Below are 21958 nucleotides of genomic sequence, written 5' to 3'. Positions count from 1 at the left end.
TATATATATATATATGGTGCAGTTATTGTACGCTAATGCCTTAACGTACGGTACGCGAGACGCTCAAAGGCAAAAACCTAAAACGCTCAGAAAACTTAAACGCTCAGCAAAACGCTCAAAAAACGGTCTTCGTGAAAAAAGTGAAAAATTAATCGATTAACCATCCAAAACTGTTTTTTTCGAAGAACAAATGATTGATTGGATATGTATTGACGATTCCGAGATGCTTGGATGTGATTTCATGGATCGATTCGTGAAAAAATGGATTCGCGTACGTTAATGTACGTTAAGGATTAGTGAATTGGATCTTTTCAATATATATATATATATATACTAGTTTTTATCCCCCGTATTACGGAGGCTATTTTACATTATTCGTTTTTAATTTATACTTTTTTGGAGTTTATATTTATTTATTGTAAAAGAATTTATAATATACTTAGAGTTTGATGATAAAATGGTTTTACAAATAACTAAGATGTAATAACCCGGTTTAAAAGTTATCTGGGTTTGGTGAGACCCAGACCCGCTTATTTTTTTACTATAAAATTGTTTCTTAATTATAAATAATATTTAAAATAATCATATAATAATTTTTAGTATATCCTATTTTATAGGATTTTCACATCAGTAATTTGGTGAGAATACTTTTTAATTAAATGAAATTTTATAACCCGTTTAAGGAATATCTGGGTTTGGTAAGACCCATACCCGTGCATTCGGGTCAAATGCATAAAAAGCCTCCATTTAAAAATCAAGCAAATCCGGTGACTCCAAAAAAAGGGGGAGCGACCACATCACGACACATAAGATTTTTATGTTTTTGTTTATATATATTATAGATATATATATATATATATATAAGGATTATGGAGCCCGCTCGGTTTTTCTGGTTCTTACACTATGGTAAAAACTTTAAAAACCGCCACATAGTCGTTCTTAAAGGCCAAAGTCTGGTCTACAAAAGTGTCTTAATATCGACTCCATTACTGTCATCCAGTCGATTCAAGTTATAGTTTATATTGTACAGGTAAAATCACACAAATTAGCTAGAAAAACAGGCTGAACACTAAAGGGTATTTACATAACAAGATAACCATAATAGCAACTTCTTATGATACAAAACATAGTTGTATTGTATAACTAGGGTGGGTCGAAAACCAGCAACAACCAAAACTCAAAACCTTTCGGTTCTACCATCTCTTGTATTTCATTCTTCTTCTACCTAATCCATACATTTAAATAATATTTTGCAGAAACACAAAACATATACAACCAACCAACCAGCTTCTCATTCTCAGACAACAATACGAATCGATACATACAACAGAACCTTAAGTCTCTACGACCCCACAACCGCCTGCGCAACTTGTAGATTCATTTGCCTCTTCACATAGTCCGGAATCAACCTGTTTATGAGCTCCACAGATGCTCCTGATAGCTGAATAACCACCAAAAACAAAATAAAATAAAATAAAACAATAACAACGATAACAATAATAAATCACTTGGACGCATACCTCTTGTTTGAAGTCAAAGAGAGGAGGTAACGGTCGACCATTTGGCAAGTGAACGTTAGGTTGGCGTAGTTCATCAAAGAACGGATGCGCAATCGCTTCAAGCTAAATAATAATATTCAACAATTTAAAGTATATAAATTAATGAATATAATACAATATATCAAGAACTTATATATAGTAATATTGTAATAAACTTACCGCATTGCAGCGAAGACTTGGAGAGTACTGTAACAGACGCGAAGCAAGGTCAATCGCTTCAGGAGGCATTCGCTTATGAAAAACCTTACCAAAAGCAAACAAGCAAATATTTAGTTACACTTTACATTTATGTTACGGAGTACTGTTTAACATAAACCAACAGCTATTATAAAATCATACCTTGTGCCATGGGTGAGCCTTAATTTGAGGAAATCTAAAATCGTTGTAGTTTGGATTCATGCAACGAATTTCTTCTCGAGTTGGTGTACCCAAAACCTGATATAAATTTTCAATCCGACCATGAGAAATAAAATTATAAAACTATAAAAATAAATTCATATATTTACTGATTACCGCACCTTGATGATCTCCACAAGCTGGTCCACTGCATTTTCTCCAGGAAATAGTGGCTGTAACAAAGAGCGTTAAAATTAGTAAATGATATTATTGCAATGTAATGATAACGGTTTTTTAAGTTGCAAACCTGTCCCAAAAGAAGTTCAGCCAGAATGCAACCAGCAGACCAAATATCAATTGAAGTTGTGTACTCAGTAGCACCAAATATGAGTTCAGGTGCACGATAGAAACGTGAACATATGTATGATATGTTTGCTTCTCCCCTCACCTAACCACGGTCAAACATATTGTCAAACATGATGTTAAAATTCCAAGAAAGATAATTTCTATAAGTTTCACATTGCAGAATTTGGAAATGATATTTAGAATATATACAGAGGCCACTAAATCATGCAATCGTGTTCATTTACACCAAATATGCCTAAAACGATAAAATGACAAAAATACCCCCGACTTATATTTATTAAGTGTTAAAAAGTCTAAACATAAAAATGTCAAAGACTCAAAATTAGACAATTTTAGGTGATGTGTGTGCTTTACTTTATAATAAATGAATGCATGAACAAAAAAAATTAAATTTTGATAAGCTTGAACTTTAGGGTGGTCATGAGATTTAAAAAAAACCGAAGTAAAGGGCATAATGGTCGTTTTATAATTTCTTGATGTAACCGAAAAATACTGCAAATTCGGGTAACCTCCTCTGTAAAAGTTTGGTGACCGTGTTGTATAAAACAAGCATGTTAAATAATGCATGAAATTATACAAGATAGGTGTAAAGTTTGTGATTTAATGTACCAGCATTTTCGCACTTCCAAAATCACAAATCTTGACTTGGTGAGTCAGTGGGTCCACCTGTGGAAAAGCAAATAAATAAGCTTTAAAAGATTAACAAAATAACACCAAGAAAATAAATAAAGAAATAAATAAAATCTCACCAAAACATTCTGAGGTTTTAAGTCCCTATGACATACTCCGGTAACCATATGCATGTATGCCAACCCCCTAAAGATCTGAAACATTGACAAATTAATTCCCGTAAAACATAAAGTAACAAAACTGGCACTTGTGATGAAAGGAAAAAAAAACTCACTTGATATGTGTAAAGTTTCACATAAATGAGGGGCATACTTTGATGTAGATTTTCATAATGCTTTAAAACTCGATAAATTGTCTCGGGGACGTATTCCATGACTAGGTTTAGAAACACCTCGTCTCTACTTGTAGTTGAAAAGAAACAATGTTTTAAAGAAACAACGTTTGGATGGTTCATCGCGCGCATTAATTGCAACTCACGGTTCTTGTATCTTTTGTCTTGCAACACCTTTTTTATAGCAACAGTTTCTCCCGTTTCTAAACATTTCGCCTAAAATAATAAATGGTTATAAGAAACTGTAAAACACAAATATGTAAAGTTTAGAGAAAAGAGAAACTTTCGCGTACCTGAAAAACGGTTCCAAAAGATCCTGTCCCGACAACGCGTTCTGCCATGTAACTAAGCGTCTGCACAAATTAGAAATAATGTTGGTTCGATACGCAATAAATACAACTTCACGTGAAGAATAACAATAACATAAGAAAATCGTGGATAAGTTCCATGAAATCAGGGTTGACCAGTCAAACATGATTCCGGTTGACCAATACGACTCGCCAACGAATCATACCTGCTTTGGTTCTCCATTTTTGCCTCCAATAGTGGTTGATATGATGCGACCAGCTTCTGCTTCACTCCCATCAACAACGGGAGCCGACATTTCCTAATTTATTTCTCGAGTAAATTAGTCAAACGATAACGTGCCGATAATATTGTTTATAAACAACAAATGCCTATAAAAGCCCTTTTTTGTTGTTACTTGTCACTTTCTTAGTAACATATAACATTCAAGAATTGTTATTTACTTCACACACACAGAGCTTACATCATACAACTGATCAACAAAAATTTTGATACTTTAAAGATTAAACACTCTCAACTTTAGAAACTAATTTAATTTCATAACAATTAAAACCAAGTTTCAGCAACAGACATTAACATATGGTACCAGATCCACTAAACAAATCAAGAACACATGAACCTCAAAACCCAAAATCAAAACCCTAAAACACAAAACTGATCTAGCAAGAATCAACAAACATTAAACCTTTAAAACCCTAATTGCAACCATGGCACACTGCAAATCAGCTTCATAAAAACACCACATTTATACAAAATAAAACATACCCATATAACAAATCTAGCCCTAGCTTCATAAAATCAACTTAAAGATTCAAGAAAACAGATACCCACCTCAATTCTTGATGTTCCAAGCACAATTACAGTTTTGTTTTGTATAAAGTTTGCAACTTTATGGAGATCAAGAAAGTGGGTTGGTGCCACCGGGCATTCGGGGCTCCGGCAAGGTGAGTGTGATGGCAAAAAGGGTTTAATTTTGGGTTAAAGAGAGAAAGAAGAAAAGGAAAAAGGAATACTTTTTGTTAATAAAATGAAATGAAATGAAATTTTGGTCCGGTGATAAAGAGACCCCATGACACAAAACAATTACATGTGAATACAGCTCCACTCTCTTTTGGTGTGTTCTGAGGAGATGAGAGAGATTATTAATAATAATAATAATATGTATGTGAGTGACCAACGCTATTTCTGTTGCTTTACTTTACCCCACAACACACAACAAGCTAGACTCTTTTTATTATTATTATTATTATTATTATTATTATTATTATTATTATATTGTTATTTGTATTTGTTGATCATGCTTTAGACCCTTGATTATCTTGTTTGCAATATTCATGTGAGTTTTGGAATGAGTGGTGGTGTTTTTCATGAAGTAAGTTTCAACATTCCTTTTGGCCCTTCAATCTTATTTGTATTTTCGCTCGTGAATCTGCTTGCGCCTTACTAGAATTACAGTAGGAGAGGTCATACGTGAAGTCGTGAAGTCACATTTGTGTATCACCAACGGTGCACGAAACTATATTTGTGTATCACGTAAAGCTTTTGTGGGAAGATAAAACGTAGGAAATGATGTGTACAACGTGTTAAAAAGTTAATGATATAACGAACGATAAATATGTAAGATGGTTGATGGTATGTACAACGTGCTAGAAAGCCTAATAATAAGCACTAAATACGTAAGTCAACTATATTATTTATGTTAAATATAACGGTTGACCGATTGAAGTTAAAGAGCGATCATATTTTATTCAAGATATGAGAATTACATGTATTTTTGTTGATATCATATAAGAAATTGTTTGAAGTACAATACATGTCTGTAATACAAAAGTAAGAGATATTAGAACCATCGTAACATAAGATAAGATTGTTGTAATTTTATATTCGATTTCAACTAGGGATGAGCAAATTTTGTACCGATACAAAAGCTAAATCAACCGCTAACTTTCATGATGGTTTAGATGTTAGATTTTCATATTTAAGAGCAAGCATATATCCTCGAGGAGTTCAAGTTACAGTAAAGTGTTTCAGTTTTCTTGTTTCATATTCAAATCTCGGATCACAAGTGTAGCTATGGCGTCAATATAAAAATATAACTTGAATGTGTTATGTGCTTATTCATTAGCTAGCAAATTGGTAAAAACCATCACTTCTAATGTCCATAATTTGTTCTTAGCATACCAAAACAAATCTTGTCAATCCAAGAAAAACACACAATCAAAGTGCCATTAAAAATCAACTAGCCACATTATCAGGGACCTTCAAGTTTGATGGACGGATAAAACCCTTAGCTTCCAAACGTTTCAAAACCTACAAACAAATTTTAACATTATGTTCGCCCGCATTTGATGTAAACGAAACCAGACGCATATCAAAGACATAAATTGCGAAAAGAGAAGTAAGTTTACCTCAAAACAGCACAGACCCTCAAATTTGAGTACCTTGATATGGTGAAGCTCAAGTATTAATCCTTTAAGCACCTCTTCTTCAACTTCACCGTTTGTCCCATGCCCATAAGCTAAGCTAGCTTCAACTAAAGATGACACGTTCAGCAACAAAAGCTTCCTCAACCACAAAAGTCCATAAATCGATAGTGACGAAATATCCGGAGCATTGATTTCAACAATCTCATAACCTGAGTATCCAGCGAACACTAACTTCTTAACACTCTTTGAGTCGATATTGAGCCGCCTGTAACCATAGCAATCGCATAACGCTAGAGTTTCTAATACAGGACTACCCGATAAGATATTTTCAATCAAATCTTCATCTAATTTCACGCACGAAAGACGTAAACTCCTAAGGTTTTTTCAACTAATCGCCCCCGTAGGATTAAGAATACATCCCGACAATTTCAGATCAGTAAAACATGAACTAATAAAAACAAACTGATCAAGGGATAGCTCGGTTTCAAGTACCTCATTCCACAACCACAAATCAAGCTCTTCAACGTTACAATTCACAGCATAACGAATCCAGTTGTGGAGCTGAGATTCATAGCGATCTACGTAGTAGCTGCAATCTGTATCCATATCCACTATAAATTTCTTAAGCTTCAGTTGGTGACGTTGAGTTAAGGTTTTATCGACGAAAGAAATAAAACTGGGGCTCACGTTTTCATCGTCATTATCATCCTTATATACGAATCTGAGATTAGGAACCGAATACCAAATATGTTTCCATCGTTTAGAGAGCGCACCTGTTCTGATGGCGTGTTTTGTTTCGGGTAAATGAGAAAGGATTTCAACAAGTAAGCAATCTGGTAACTTACTTATTCCATCTTCATCATCGTCTTCCATTCGAACCCGTTCCATAGGTTGTTTTTGACCTTCTTCCATGGCAACTAAAACTAAACAAGGCTTATAACGTAATGAAGAAACACCGATCCAATCCTCTTAACGGGTCTTTTTGGTACCCTACCGTAAGTATAGATATAAATATGATTTAGGGTTTAGATTTCAATTCTTATTGTCATGTTTTAGGCCCAGCCCTATTGATTTTAAGGTCTGTGGTCAGTGAGCTCGTGAAGATGACAAGGGGGTAGGTTTTCATATTTTATAGTTTTAGTTATTTGTTTAATTAAATCACAACATAGCCTCTTTAGTTTAATTGATCTTTGTAAGCAAGGGTAGGATGGCCATTTAACCTAAACTTAACCGAGTTAAGTTAGCCTTAAAACCTAAACTTGCTACAAAATCAAACCACAGACCCAAATTTGCTACTTGTAAACCTTAGTACTTAAATATGTTACGAGAGTCAAACCACATAAAATATGTGTAATTGCTTCAATAAATTCTTCGTACATTTGGTTAAGGTGTAAAATACTTAAACTTACAAAGTACATAAGGCCTACAGTTGAATATCGATCCTCAAATGTTAAAGAGATCAAAGAGTTTGCTGATTGACTATTGGATATAGGTGGAGGGAACCTTGGGGTCCAAATGATGGATAATCAATTGTTGAAATTCTAGATGATCTTTAAATTATTCATTGGATCCAATTGATGATTAATTTAGTTTGTCTATTCTAACATCTTAGATAGATTCAATGAACTTACTTACTTTCAAGAACGGGTACCATTGGCACATTTGAATGAGGTTGTTCAGGAAATTAATGAGCGCATGTTAGCACGTTTTCCTGTGAAGAAATCGAGTATCTAAGTTCCGATAGTTTAGATCATGTTGAAACAGTTTTTGACGATTTTGACCCGCAGTTACACTCTCCCGATTTTCTAAATGGGATAAAGATGTCTGGAATGTCAAATCACATATCGGTTCTTAAAGTTGGTGTTCCTAATATGCTACTAAGTAATATTAATCATAAAAAAGGATTGTGCAACGGTACTCGCCTACAAGTCATTAGTCTGGGTAGACGTGTAACTGAAGCACAAGTTGTTTCTGGTACGAATATCATATATCACACCTTAATTAGTTGAATGAGTCTTACTCCATAGGATAAGAAACTTCCTTTCAAGCTAAAGAGAAGACATTTTCCTATCTTACTTTGTTTTGCCATGACCATTAACAAAAGTCACGACAGTCATTATTAAGAGTTGGCTTATGCTTAAAAGATCCAGTTTTTTTCACATGGCCAGCTTTATGTCACTCTGTCAAGGGTGAAGAGTTGAGCCGATATTAAATTAGTCATACTCGACAAAGATTCACAACTTACAAATAAAACAACAAAGGTTGTTTACAAGGAGATTTTTGAAAACTAAATGTGAAAAAGATTAAACCCGGTATGTATTTGTAACATACATATATTAATGGGTTAATGATCAAAATAGTCATTTTTGATCGCCAATTTCCAACTTTTGCCATGTTTTTGAAGAAGTACATACTAACCATTCTAATCTGTCGGATCCGATGCAAACAACACCGCCTCCAACGGATTAGTGCAGACAATTAGAATTCGCCACGCATGCAAGTTTTTCCGTCAGATCCAACTGATTAGGAGAGTCTCCAATGGATTAATCTTCCATCAAATTTCTCTAACTTGAACTCACTTTCTTGCACGGATTTCTCAACAACAAACGTGATTCATGGAAAACAAACACTATGGTTGTGTTCTCCTTGAAAAACCAAAGGATTTACATTATTAATTTGTTTGATTATGTGAAGAAATACGAAATATTGAGATGGAGGTGGATTATGTAGATATAAGTTTTGAGACGTAGAAGATGAAGTATTACACCGGAAGATTGACGGACTAGCTCCGTTTTTCGTTCGAAGACCGGACATCATGACACGTGGCGACTTCTTATAGGCTTAAATAACCCAACAGAATAATATGACCATTTTAGGATTTTTTTAGAAACCATGGTGATATTTGAAAAGACTTGATTAAAATTGGTTATTTTGAGAATTTTCCCTATATTAATTCATATGTTTTGTTGCAATATAGTTTGTCTTGAAATTTTGGCTTTAGACATTTCTCAAAAAAACTATATAACGAGAGTGAGAGATGCTTTTTTTTTTGCTTAGTTAGACATTTACTTTATTCTTCGTTTAAATCTTCAAATGTAATCCATATTATAATTCATACGATTTTGAGCCGTATAAAGAATTGCTTTGTTATTTTAAGTATTAAAAATAATTTTTATTGCAATTAATACAATTTTAGGTTAAGATAGATTATATTATGTATTAACATGCTTATTAATTTAATTAAGAAATTTATGTTATGTTAATGGATATATCTCATAAAATAGTAACCAAAATTTTAAAAGTGCTATAAATAAGTGACTTGCTATAACCAAGTGACTCATCTAAGTTTTTATAAAATCGGGTCACTAACCATTGACAAGATGGCATGCACGGACTAAAACATGATCATTAAACATTGGAGATAGTATTCAAAATTTTGACCAAGTACGGCCACCCAAACCACTCGTCACTCGAACTCGCTCGCTCGGAAGTGGCTCGGAAAATGCTCGCTCGTTTTTTTGCTCGATTTCGGTTTGTAAACGAGCCAAGCAACAAGCAAAAGTCTGCTCGGTTCGGTTCGGCTTGAATATTTTTAATTTATTTTATATATAATTATATATGAACAAATACATAAATATATAGACAAAACACATAAATATAAGCTTACAAATTTTTACCATTTAAAATTATTTTCCTATTTCGTCAAGTTTATAGTTTGAGTAAAGTGCCATTTTCGTCCTTGTGGTTTGGCAAATAATGCGAATTTAGTCCAAAAAGTTTATTTTTTGCATATGGACCCTCCACGTTTTCCAGTTCTTGCCAATTACATTTAAATCACTAACTCCGTTAAATTTAATTGTTAAGTTAGGGGTAGACATGTCTTTTCACTATTTATTTATTATAATGCTTATTTTAGTGAACTGCGGTTTTCGTCCTTGTGGTTTGTCCAAATCTGCGGTTTTAGTCCAATCGTTTCAAGTTTGCAATTTTCGTAGTTGTAGTTCCATTTCACTTGCAATCAAACCCGAATTTATTAACCTCGTTAATTTTGGTCGCTAACACATTTGCGTGCCCCTCACGTGACGACCAGTTTTGTCGTTTCTCTCCCTAAATAAACTTCAGTCCTAATTCGCAAGCCCCCTCACATGAGGGGTTAGGGTGTATTTGGGGGAAAAGGGAAAAAAAACAAGGAACAAAATTGCCCCTCACGTGAAGGGCACTGATGAGTTTAACGACCAGACTTAACGATATTAGGGAATTCAGGTTTAATTGCAAGTGAAATGAAACCATATGAAAGAAAATTGTAAATTTGAAACTACTGGACTAAAATTGCAGATTTGGACAAACTTGAAGGACAAAAATCGCAGTTCACTAAAATAAGTATTATAACAAAGAAAGGGTAAAAAGGCATGTCTACCCCTAACTTAACGATTAAATTTAACGGGGTTAGTAATTTGGATGTAATTGGCAAGAGAAACGTGGAGGGTCCATATGCAAAAAATAAACTTTTTGGACTAAATTCGCATTATTTGTCAAACCACAAGGACGAAAATGGTACTTTACTCTTATAGTTTTATTTGTTCACTTCACGTTTTTAAAATATTAGAAATTTGTTTACATGATCATTATATCTCACTTCAAACTTATTTTTTAATAAAAATTTACAATCTCCACGTTTGTCTAAAAAACTACTAATTTTTTATAAGTTATATAATTTACAACCTTCAAACTTGTTTCTTTTTGAAAATTTTATTATTTTAAAGTGAAAAAGAAATAAATAGTGCTCGAAATCGCTCGATGTTCGATAAAAAATGCTCGATTCGATTTTGGCTTGTTTCGGTTTTCGCTCGGTTTGAATTTCATTAGTTCGATTCGGTTCGTTTGTAAATGAGTCAAGCAACGAACAAGCCTTCACTCGGTTCGGCTCAGCTCGGCTCGTGAACATCTCTAAGTCCAACACACAGGGATCATTCGTGTTATTCAGCCCAACTTATTGGGTTTCCAGCCCAGTAGTTAACCAAAGCCATTACTACGTTAATCCATGGCCCACCTATATTAGTTGATTTTTGTTTGAGATTTTTTCTTTTTTTTTTCAGAATTAAAATTTCTTTTAGTAGATCATCACAAATCATGACTTTTTCTTTTTGAACCCTTTCAATTCTTTCAAAAGCATATTTATACATACAAATACACATATAACTATGTGTGTAATTGTAGAGTTTATAATTATGTAACACTCGCTCCATAAATTAAGAAAAAAAAGAATAGAGAGAGGCACAACTTGGGCAACAGACTATCCATACGAAAGTAACGAAATGAATATTGGCAGTTTGGCATTCACTTTACTTTGACTCTTTATCTTGATCATTTAGAAAATAATGCCTAGTAAATGAAAAATCAGCTTATATATCTAGAATGGACTTGAATAAGAGGCATAGCTTAGTTGGGGCCAGGGGTGGCCCCGGTCCTCTCCGTTTTTTCAATCGGTGGTGTAAATTTATTCTTTTTCGGCAGAAAATTTTCATACATAGTGTAAATTTACCCGTTTCCGACTGAAATTTTGAGTCCGGCCCCTTCAGTTTTTTGCTCGGTAGTGTAAATTTATCCTTTTTTGGCCGAAAATTTTTATACATAGTGTAAATTTACTCGTTTCCGACCGATAGTTTGAGCCTACCTCTCCATTTTTTTCGCTCGTTAATGTAAATTTATCTTTTTTCGCCCGAAAATTTTTATACATAGTGTAAATTTACCTGTCTCCGACCGATATTTTGAGCCCGCCCCCTCTAGCTTATGAATTTTTTTATACATATTGAAGCCGCCCTCCTCGACGTATATGCCTCACCACTGGACTTGATTATGACAATTATCATTTTCAAAAGCAAAATCTACCATTAAATTTCATGTTGAGTAATTCATAATTCAACTTCCAAAATAACCAATTATGCAAGAAAATGAAAAATATGCAGGCATGGTTTAGCCACAAAACACAGCAGTATGTTAACCATACGTCCATACATCTATAACTGTAGGTTTAAACCTAAGATTAATATTAGTCAAGGTTATGAAGCATCATCAGATTCAACATTCTCCACGCCACCGCTAGTAGTAGCATCAACTTGCTCTTTTAACTGAAAGCACCACCAATTTAATGTTTTATGCATAATCATTGAATATGTATGGGAAGAAAAACAGGTCTTATACCTACGAGTTCAAATCTCAAATGTTGTCGGATTACATGTCTTGTATCATGGAAGTGGACCAAGAGTTAAAACAAAACGAAGAAGAAAGCATAAACAGTTAAACTCACACAACTTAATCATTGAATACGACAACCATAGTCTACAAGCCATAGCAGTTAGCACCAATATCTAATGAGCCGATAATTTCTTTTACAGTTTGTCAACAATAGGAATTAAAAGTGCCATTAATCAACTAACCTCATTACCGGTGACCTTCAAGTTTGATGGATATTTGAAACCCTTAGCTTCCAAACGACTCAGAACCTACACACAAATAAAAAACATAACAAAATTTAACACATTAATTTATACGAAGGCGCAAATTGCTAGACAAGTAATATAACCTTAATACATAACTCCCAATTTTGAGCTCTTTGGCATGACGAAGATGGAGGATAATTTCTTTAAGCATCTCTTCTTCTTGGGTTGGATCATCAAAGTCTCTTTCATGGTGTAATCTAACTCAACCTTAACTAAAGAAGACACATTCAGCAACAAAAACTTATCCATGTCCAAAGCTCCTTTAATTGTTAGTGACAAAATATTAGGAGCATTGATTTCAAAATCATCAAGATAACGACACTTTGTGTATCCACATAATACCAATTCCTTAACACAAACACTCTTTGAGGTTATATTGAGCCTCCTGTAACCATAACAATGGTTCAACATCAAAGTTTCCAATACAGGACTACCTGATAATATGTTTTTGATTAAATCGTCATCTAACTCCACACACATAACATGTAAACTCCTAAGGTTTTTCCAACTAATCACCGCGGTCGGATTAAACATACAGCCGAACAAACTCAGAACCGTGACACATGAATTCATGGAAAATAAGTCATATAGGGGAAGGTTAGTCGCACGTTCCCTATGCGACAACAACCACAAATCAAGCTTTTCAACGTTGCAATTCACAGCATAACGAATCCAGTTATTGATCTGAGATACATGACGGGCAATGTAGCCGGTACACAATTGAATTTGTTGAGCTTGTATTGGGGGCGTTGAGTTAGGGTTTTGTTGACAAAAGAGAAGAAATCGGAGCTCTGAGTCTGTTTAAGATGCATGAAGTTGAGATTGGAAACCGAATGCCAAACATGTTTCCATCGTTTGGAGAGTGCACTTGTTCTAACAGCGTACACTGTTTTGGGTAAACGAGAAAGGATTTCAACAAGTAAGCAATCTGGTAACTTACTTATTCCATCTTCATCATCTTCTTCTGTTCGGACCCGTTCCAAAGGTTGTTTTTGACTTTCTTCCATGGCAACAGAAACTAAACAAGGCTTAAAACTAAGCATTAATATAAATATGATTCTAGGGTTTAGAATTCAAGTCTAATTGTTATGTTTTAGGCCCAGCCCGATATGTATAAACTAAGAGAAGGAAGCTATCATGGAAAACAGAAATTAACGATTGATTGAGAAAAAGAAGGTAAAGACTTAATATTTGATAAGCTTAATATGGTCATTAATTAACAAAAATATTAGAGAAAGGGTAACGATCAAAATAAGTTTGATAAGTTAGGTTGTGTTTGTTTTTGCTTATAAGGTCTGCAAGGAGCCTATGTCTGCGGGCGCGCAGACATAAGCTCTTGAAGACCCCCAGACATAAGCTCTTGAAGACAGTTTGTTTTTAAAAATAAAAATCTGAAAATTACTTTTATGGTCTTAAAAAATAAGTTTTTTTCATCATCTTCACACATATTCACACTTCTTAACATCATACCAAGTACCAACACCCAATGTCCAACACCACCACCACCCACCATCCTCTACCACCACCAACATCCACCGTCCGCCGCCACCACCACCCACCACCCACCGTCCGCCACCACCACCGTCAACCACCCACCACCACCACCGTCCATCGCCACCACCACCACCGTCTATCACCAGCACCACCCCCGTCGGCCACAACCACCGTCCACTATCACCACCATCCACCACCACCCGCCACCACCACAGCCCGTTGCTTTCTCTTGTTCATATTCAAGAGCAAGCAACGTCAAAGAGTTTGAGTTCAAGTTCAAGTTCAAGTGACGTATTTTAATCTTCTTGTTTCATGTTCAAATCTCGGATCACAAGTGTAGCTTTCTTGTGTGGTGTAATTATCTAAATCGGAAATCCACTCTCACGGTCCTTTTCTTCGTGAGTCTTATCCACAATAAACATGTTGCTTTCAGAATCCCATTGCTACGAACAAAGCCCCCCTGAGTGCCAAAATCATGAGGCGACTATACTGAACGAGAAATCGTTTTTCCTAGCTCTCGTCTTATGATTTGGGTAATTTTTTGTCAGCTCCCAACACCAAATTGGTAGTTTAGAGAAACCAAACTAGCTATAAACTAAACGGAAATAAGTAGGTATAAACCAAAGCAAACAAGAAACCAGAAACCACTTTATAACTTGTTTTACAATGAATTTGTTGGGTCAAGAGTTTGACCCAAATGAGGAGATTTGACCTAAATGAAGAATATTGAAGATTGGAATCTTCTCAACCTCCTCAGAAACTGCTAAGTATTGAACCTGGGTACACCTTGGACCTTCGAGTAAGCTTTTACTTAGCCGAGTACGAGATTTTGCCTCCCGGGCAAGGTTTTCTTCAAATAATCTTCTTAAGTGGATATCCGAGCAAGGTATGCTTTTTGGTGATTTCCAAGTAAGGTTCATCTATTTGGCATATCCGAGTAAGGTTCACTTTGTCAAGCAGGATTGTTCTTCAAGACCAAGTATTTTACTCTTCCGAGTAAGGTTTGGTCAACCAAGTCCAAGAAGCCAAGTAATTGGAAGACCGGGCAAGGTATTCTTTAATAATTGTGGTCCAAGTATACTTGATGAGTTGATGGAATATCTCTAAGTTATATCGAGTAAGGTTCTGCTCAAGCAAGGTATGTACTCCCGAGTACCCCTTATCAATAAGTTATTCAACTGACAATGAGCCGAACAGGATCATAGAAGAACAAGGTTGCTCGTAAGGATTTGTCGAGCAAAGTTTGATAAGTCCAAGAAGATTGAAGTCTACTCGGTGAATATTTTACTTGGTAAAATATTCTTTAAGTAAAGTCTACCCGGAAACTGATTCCGAGTACACTTCTATGTTTACCAAATCTGAAGGAAGGCCGAGTACACTGCGTACTCGGAGACTGAAGTTTAATGAAAAGCCTACCCGGAAGACTTGTTTTACACTTAGTATAATTTTTGAATATGTAAATTGAATATGTACTATCGGATAGGGTTTCTAGAAGGAATGACAGCTGTCCTAGGTTGGCAGGCCTATAAATAGAATAATTAGGGCACGCCGCCACGGGACGAGACACGAGATGAGACACGAGACAAGACACGAGGGACAGAGAGGATAAGACCGACACATTAATTAAGAGAATATTTTGTGTGTGACGGCTGTCCTAGGATTCCTCCTAAACCCTAATCGAGTATCCTTTTGTATGATTAATGTTATATAAATGGAAATCTTTTGAGTGAATCCTTCGTGTGTCTTCGTATTTTGAATATTCACTGCAACCGTATGTTTGTTATTGATTCCGCCTTTAACAAACGGTCATCTTTCTAAACATAGTAACCCGTCATTAACTCGCTTGTCAACACGATTAATTTTGTGTGAGTTATGACATGATTGATTAAGATCCGATCCGAAACGACCTGACAAGTGGTATCAGAGCTTGTTGCTGCTATTTTTAGAAAGACTGTTGCAGATTAAGTTTTGAAGAAGAATGACGTAAGCAGAGCACTGTTCGATTGATTTGTGACGTCAGAAGCTCTGTTCTTCATTTTTCTTCCAGATCTACAAGTTTTAGGTGTTTTCTTTTCCTTATTTCACTTAAAGCTTTGATTTTTATTGTTGAATCTTGTTCTATTCATATCAGACACCTCAGATCTAAGAATTTATTCTCAGATCTGATTGTTTTAATCTACTTTTGATAAGATCTTAACTTTTATTTTAAGAAAATGTCTGGATATGAGGAACAAGAGGTGTCTACTAATAAGATACCTAGATTGTATGGTCAGGAGAACTTTACCGAGTGGAAAGTGCTTTTTGAGGCTGCTGTTTGTTATAATGATGTGGATATGTGGAATTCTATCAAGAATGGACCACAAGCTGCTGTTGAAGAAGGTGCTAATGCAAATGCTATTGCTGCTGTTAGAGAGAGAATGAGAAAGGTTGATGACAGGGCATTAGCTATGCTCAAACTTGGTCTGTCTTGGGAAATCCTCACAAAGGTTGCACGTCATCAAAGTGCTAAGGCAATGTATGATGCAATCCTTGAGATGTATGAAGGGAACACTGAATTGAAGAACATTAAGAAGCAAAGACTGAAGCAACAGTTAGAAAGATTCAAGTATAGAGATGGTGAAAGGTTGAAGTCAATACTAGAACGTTTTCTGAGTATTGTGAATGAGTTGAGAACAACTGATTATGTAATGACCGACTTTGATTTAAATACAAAGTTGCTCAACTCAATGCCAAAAGAATGGTATACTGCTTGCAAATTCATCCTTCAAAAGCAAAATTTCAATGAATTGAAATTGGATGATGTAGTATGTTTTCTTCAAGCTGCTGAACTTGAAATGATTGAGAATGAAATGATCAAGGAAGATAAACCAAGTTTCAATGTGTCAAATGCTTTAATTGCTCCAATGGGGAATCTTACAACAAAGAATCAACAACAAATTCCCATCATTGAAGAACCAAGTAATCACAACAATGAGACTGCTAGGTCATTCATTGGAGGTGGTTCAAGCAGTCAAGGTGGTCAACAGAGGTTTAATGTTCAATTGATTGATGATGATTCAGCCTCTGTGGGAAATGGAAATGCTCAAAGTGCTGGTGCAGGGCATGTTCAAGGGAATGATGCACAAGCCCTAATGTCTATGTTCACTGAGTCCTACAATGCATTTGTGGCCAAAAACATGATTCACACAAGTGTAGTGCAGGATGATTTGGAACAAATAGATGCTGATGAACTTGAAGACATGGATCTCAAATGGCAAGCTGCAACGTTGGCATTAAGAAGCAAGAGACTGTACAACAGAACTGGTAGATCACTAGTTTCTGGTCCAAATGAGAGAATAGGATTTGATAAGTCCAAGGCTATCTGCTACAACTGTCAACAGCCTGGACACTTTGCAAGAGAGTGCAATTTGCCAAAGAACTTTCAAGTCAATCAGTTTCAACAGCCTAGAAACCAACAACAATACCAGCAGAATGTGCATAGAAACAACAACCAGCAGAACTTCAACAATAACCAAGGATTCAATCCCAACAACAACAACTTCCATCCAAACAACAACTTCAATCCCAATTTTAATAACCACTATCAGCCTTAGATGAACAACCAGCAGGGCATGAATCAGAATCAAGTATATCAAATGAACAACAATCATAATCAAGCTGTTCAAATCCCTGCAACTCACAACATTCCAGCAAACCAAAATCAACCAAGAAATCAAGGCAATGTGGCAGTAACTACTCAGCATGAGGGAAGCTTTGACTAGAGTAACCATGAGGAAGATATAGCAGATGATATCAGAAGAGCTAATGTGGCATTCATGGCCATAGACTCTGCATCTTCATCTAAGGTACATTCTGATCCTAATGCTGATTTACCTAAACTTGTCAATGAATTAAAAGAAAAGATTGGTAAACTGGAAAGTGAGTGTTTTAAGAAGCAAAGCATTATCAATGCTTATGAGGCAAGTGAGATTGTTAGTGAGGAAAGAATGAAAAGTTTGGAAGAGGATTGTATGAATAGCTATAGAGCTCAGACAAGATTCACAACATAAATTAGTGGGTTGAAGAAGATGGTGATTGATGAAAAGGTGCTGAATACAAAGCTGCAAACTGAAAATGATTTCCTAAAGAACTTAGTTTCAACTGGAAATATTTGTGGAATTCTGAATAAAGTAAAAGAAGATGAAAAGTACAAGGCTGTTCCACCACCATTCAACAACAACTTTATGCCTAAAGTTGACAAAGAGAAGAGAAGTGCTTATCTACAACAATTCAAAGATGTGTTTCAAGACAAAGAAGATGTTGCAGATTTGTACAAGAATGTTGAGGTGAGTGAAGATGGTGAATTTGTTATGAAGAAAGAAATGAAAGAGGAAAAGTCAATTGGAGTTCAAGTCTCTGAAGATGACTTTGATTAAGATGAGTTGGATCAAAATGATCTGAGTGATTTGAGTGATCAAATTACTGAAAAAGAAATTCAAGATGCTGAAAAAGGAAGAAAATATAGAAAGCCTAAATCTGTTGATCAACTTCCAAAGTATCCTCCAGTTACACATAAAATGAAAAGAATGAATGAGCAAATGAAAAGAGAACATGTTTTTTTTGACATTGGTGAAAAGAAGAATGTGTGTTACAATGCTGTCAGACCTCCAAGCAAAAAGTTTTTGGAAAAATTAGAAAAGAACAAGAAAAAGAAGGTAAATAAGGAAGAAATGGATATAGAATATATTACTCCTATTTATCCTATCTTTTCAAGTGTTGAAGACTTTGATGTGGGTGAGGTAGAAACTGTTGAGGAATATGAAAGAAGGAAGTCAAGATATAGAGAGAATGAAGATGATCAACCACTGAACTTGAAAAAGGTTGTCTATGTTAAAGGGAATGTGGAAAGAAGTGACATTAGAATGGCTGAGTTTGTACCATTCTCAATTGATTTTGACAATCTGAAAACCAAAAAGACAATTGGTGTAAGAGAGCCCAAACCAAGTGAAAGATTCAGGAAACCAAAAGAACATGAGATGTTCAAAAGAAAGGTGTGGTGTAGAAAGTGTGATGAATATGGACACCATACTGATTCATGTAATGAGAGACTCAAGTTTCAGCCATTTCATGTCCCAAATGGAACAAAGTTTGGTCAAGATTTTGTTTTGTACAAAGAGAAGTATGCCTGGTATTTGGGAAAGGGAAATGTGAATAGAATAGAGACAAGAGTTGAAGTGAAGGCTGAGACAAAGAAGAAGATGCATATGACTGAAAATGTGAGAAGAAGTAAATCACCTCAGAAGCAAAAGCAGGTGATAAGGGAAAACCAGTCATTGAAATTTACCAAAAATACTCATTCAGTCAAGTCTGATGAGTCACAAGAATCATCAGGCAGTGAGAAATCAAAAAGAAAAACTGTATATCAAAGAAAGAAACAAGCTGTACTCACTGGTGATGAAAAGTTCTTGTTAAAACATGGATATGAACCACAAGGTTTCACATGGAAACCTAGAACTGAAGCTAAAATTGAAGCTGTGACTGATGTAAGAGACTTCTCAGAATCTAAGGACTATGTCATACAAGAAAAGAGAACTGCCTCAGTTGAGCTTGACAATTCAGCTTCACTTGTCAAGACACCAAGAGAGTGTGGTTATGAAACTGACCATTCAAACAACTTGGAGATCACTTATGAAGATCCTGAACCTACTACACTCACTTCCCAAGCTGCCACTGAAATTGACACTGATAAGTTGCAAGTTGAAGAAGCTTGCATCTCATCACTGAACTAATCAAATTTCTCTTTGTGCAGGAACAGGCCACTCCATTGAATGATATATGGTATATGGATAGTGGTTGTTCTAGACACATGACTTGTGACAAGAGGTCACTTGTGAATTATGTAGAGAAGTATGAGGGTCCAGTTGCCTTTGGGAGTGATGAAAATGGAGGAAAGATTGTGGGTAAAGGGATATTGACAAATGGGAAGGTGTCTTTTGACAATGTCTTTCATGTTGAGGGACTACAATACAATTTGTTGAGTATATCTCAAATGTGTGATAAGGGTTACAAAGTCAGTTTTGATGATTCTCATTGTTTCATCTTAAAACCTGAGTTTGTGATCCCACCTGAAATGATTATGATGATGGCACCAAGAAATGGCAACTTGTATGAGTTGAATATGAAAGATGCTATTTCAAGAGGTGGTGCATGTTTTGTTTCCAAAGCCACTGAAAATGAATCTAAATTGTGGCATAGGAAGTTGTGTCATGTGAACTTAAAGAATATGAATAGACTGGTCAAGGGTGAACATGTGATTGGTTTACCTACAAGAGAATTTAAGTCAGATGATCATTATGACTCATGTCAGAATGGAAAACAACACAAGTCTACTCATAAGACAAAGCTCATCAACTCAATTGATCAACCACTTGAGTTACTTCACATGGATCTTTTTGGTCCTGTGAGTGTACCAAGTATTGGAAAGAAAAGATACTGTTTGGTGATCATTGATGACTATTCAAGATATACTTGGGTTTATTTCCTAAGTACCAAAGATGAGACTGCTGAGTTGATTAAAGGTTGTGTCACAATGATTGAAAACAAGCTGAATAAGAAAGTAAAGATGCTGAGAAGTGACAATGGTACTGAGTTTAAGAATGGAGTTATGGAAGAATTTTGTGCTATGAAAGGAGTACTGCAACAATTTTCAGCTCCAAGACTCCTGAACAAAATGGTGTTGCAGAAAGGAGAAACAGAACACTAATAGAAGTTGCAAGAACCATGTTGGCTGATGCTAACTTACCTGTCACATTCTGGGCTGAAGCAATCAATACTGCTTGTTATGTTCAGAACAGAGTGCTTGTGAACAAAAGGCATGATAAAACTCCATATGAGATTTTCAACAATAGAAAGCCTTACATCAAGTTCTTCAAGCCCTTTGGCTGTAAATGTTTCTTATTGAACACTAGAGACTATTTGAACAAGTTTCAAACTAAGTCACTAGACTGTTTCTTTGTTGGATATTCTACTCACTCAAAGGCTTACAGAGTTTATGTGAAAGATCACATGAGTGTGATAGAGTCATCTGACATTATTTTTAATGAGAATCAATTCAATACATTCAGTGGTGCAACATGGCTGTTTGATTATGAAAAGTTAATAAAGTCATTCAAGATTTATTCTGAAGACTTTGATGAAACATTCTACAAGACCAGTGTACTTGAAGAAAATAAGAAGAAAGAACTGGACTTGGAAGAATTGTGGAAGAAGGTTGCTAGAACAGAAAAAGAATACACTTTTGTGAATAGCTCCTCAAAGAATGACATTGAACAAGATCAGGAAATGACAAGTCAAGATAGTACTGATGTACAAAATGATCATGTTCATAATGGGAGTGACACAGGCAACAAAACAAATGATGAAGAAGCTGCAACAACAGCAAGATTTCAAGACTTATTTCAAAGTTTGAATCTGGGAAACAATGGTGCATCCACTTCAAGACAACACAATGATGAAACACCAGTGTTTCATGATGCAGAAGCTGATTTGATCATTGAAGAACCTGAAATCAATTAAACAAATCTTGACACAAATTTGTCTACAAATATGATAATACAAACTCCTACTGTTGAAAAGAATCATCCTGCTGGAAATATCATTGGTGACCTGCATGAAAGAGTAACAAGGAGTCACTCTGAGATAGCTAACATCTGTCTGTACTCTTGCTTTCTATCCCAATTAGAACCAAAGAATATTGCTCAAGCTTTAAAAGACAATAGTTGGGTAGAGGCAATGCAAGAGGAATTGGCCCAGTTTAGAGATTTACATGTATGGGATCTTGTAGACAAGCCACATGACAGATATGCAATAGGAACCAAATGGGTGTTCAGAAACAAAAGGGATGAAAGGGGTTTGGTGATTAAGAACAAAGCTAGACTTGTAGCACTGGGATGTCTTCAAGAGGAAGGGATAGACTTTGAGGAAGTGTTTGCACCAGTTGCAAGACTGGAAGCCATAAGGATTTTTCTTGCA

The 21958-nt window shown here is 35.4% G+C and overlaps 1 protein-coding gene and 1 pseudogene across 1 annotated transcript; both read right to left on the bottom strand.

Annotated features, from left to right (window-relative positions):
• Window positions 1-953: 953 nt before the first annotated feature.
• On the bottom strand, window positions 954-4504 carry LOC143578936 (shaggy-related protein kinase zeta-like). Its single transcript, XM_077062383.1, has 12 exons — window positions 4360-4504; window positions 3737-3829; window positions 3516-3575; window positions 3166-3438; window positions 3011-3085; window positions 2871-2927; window positions 2203-2343; window positions 2078-2128; window positions 1899-1994; window positions 1719-1802; window positions 1521-1622; window positions 954-1441 (listed from the first exon to the last, which is right to left on the bottom strand). The coding sequence occupies exons 2-12, from the start codon at window positions 3824-3826 to the stop codon at window positions 1343-1345; spliced, it is 1128 nt and encodes a 375-aa protein (XP_076918498.1). The 5' UTR covers window positions 3827-3829; window positions 4360-4504; the 3' UTR covers window positions 954-1342.
• A 1327-nt stretch (window positions 4505-5831) lies between these two features.
• Window positions 5832-13461, bottom strand: LOC143578946 (uncharacterized; annotated as a pseudogene).
• Between the last annotated feature and the right edge of the window lie 8497 nt (window positions 13462-21958).

This window comes from Bidens hawaiensis, unplaced genomic scaffold (genome assembly GCF_021521415.1).
Source record: "Bidens hawaiensis isolate Kalapana, Puna unplaced genomic scaffold, B.hawaiensis_p1.1 tig00029399_1, whole genome shotgun sequence".
Classification (NCBI taxonomy): Eukaryota; Viridiplantae; Streptophyta; class Magnoliopsida; order Asterales; family Asteraceae; genus Bidens; species Bidens hawaiensis.
The sequence above is the reverse complement of the archived record's forward strand: the minus strand, read 5'-3'. Positions and strand labels throughout refer to the sequence as shown.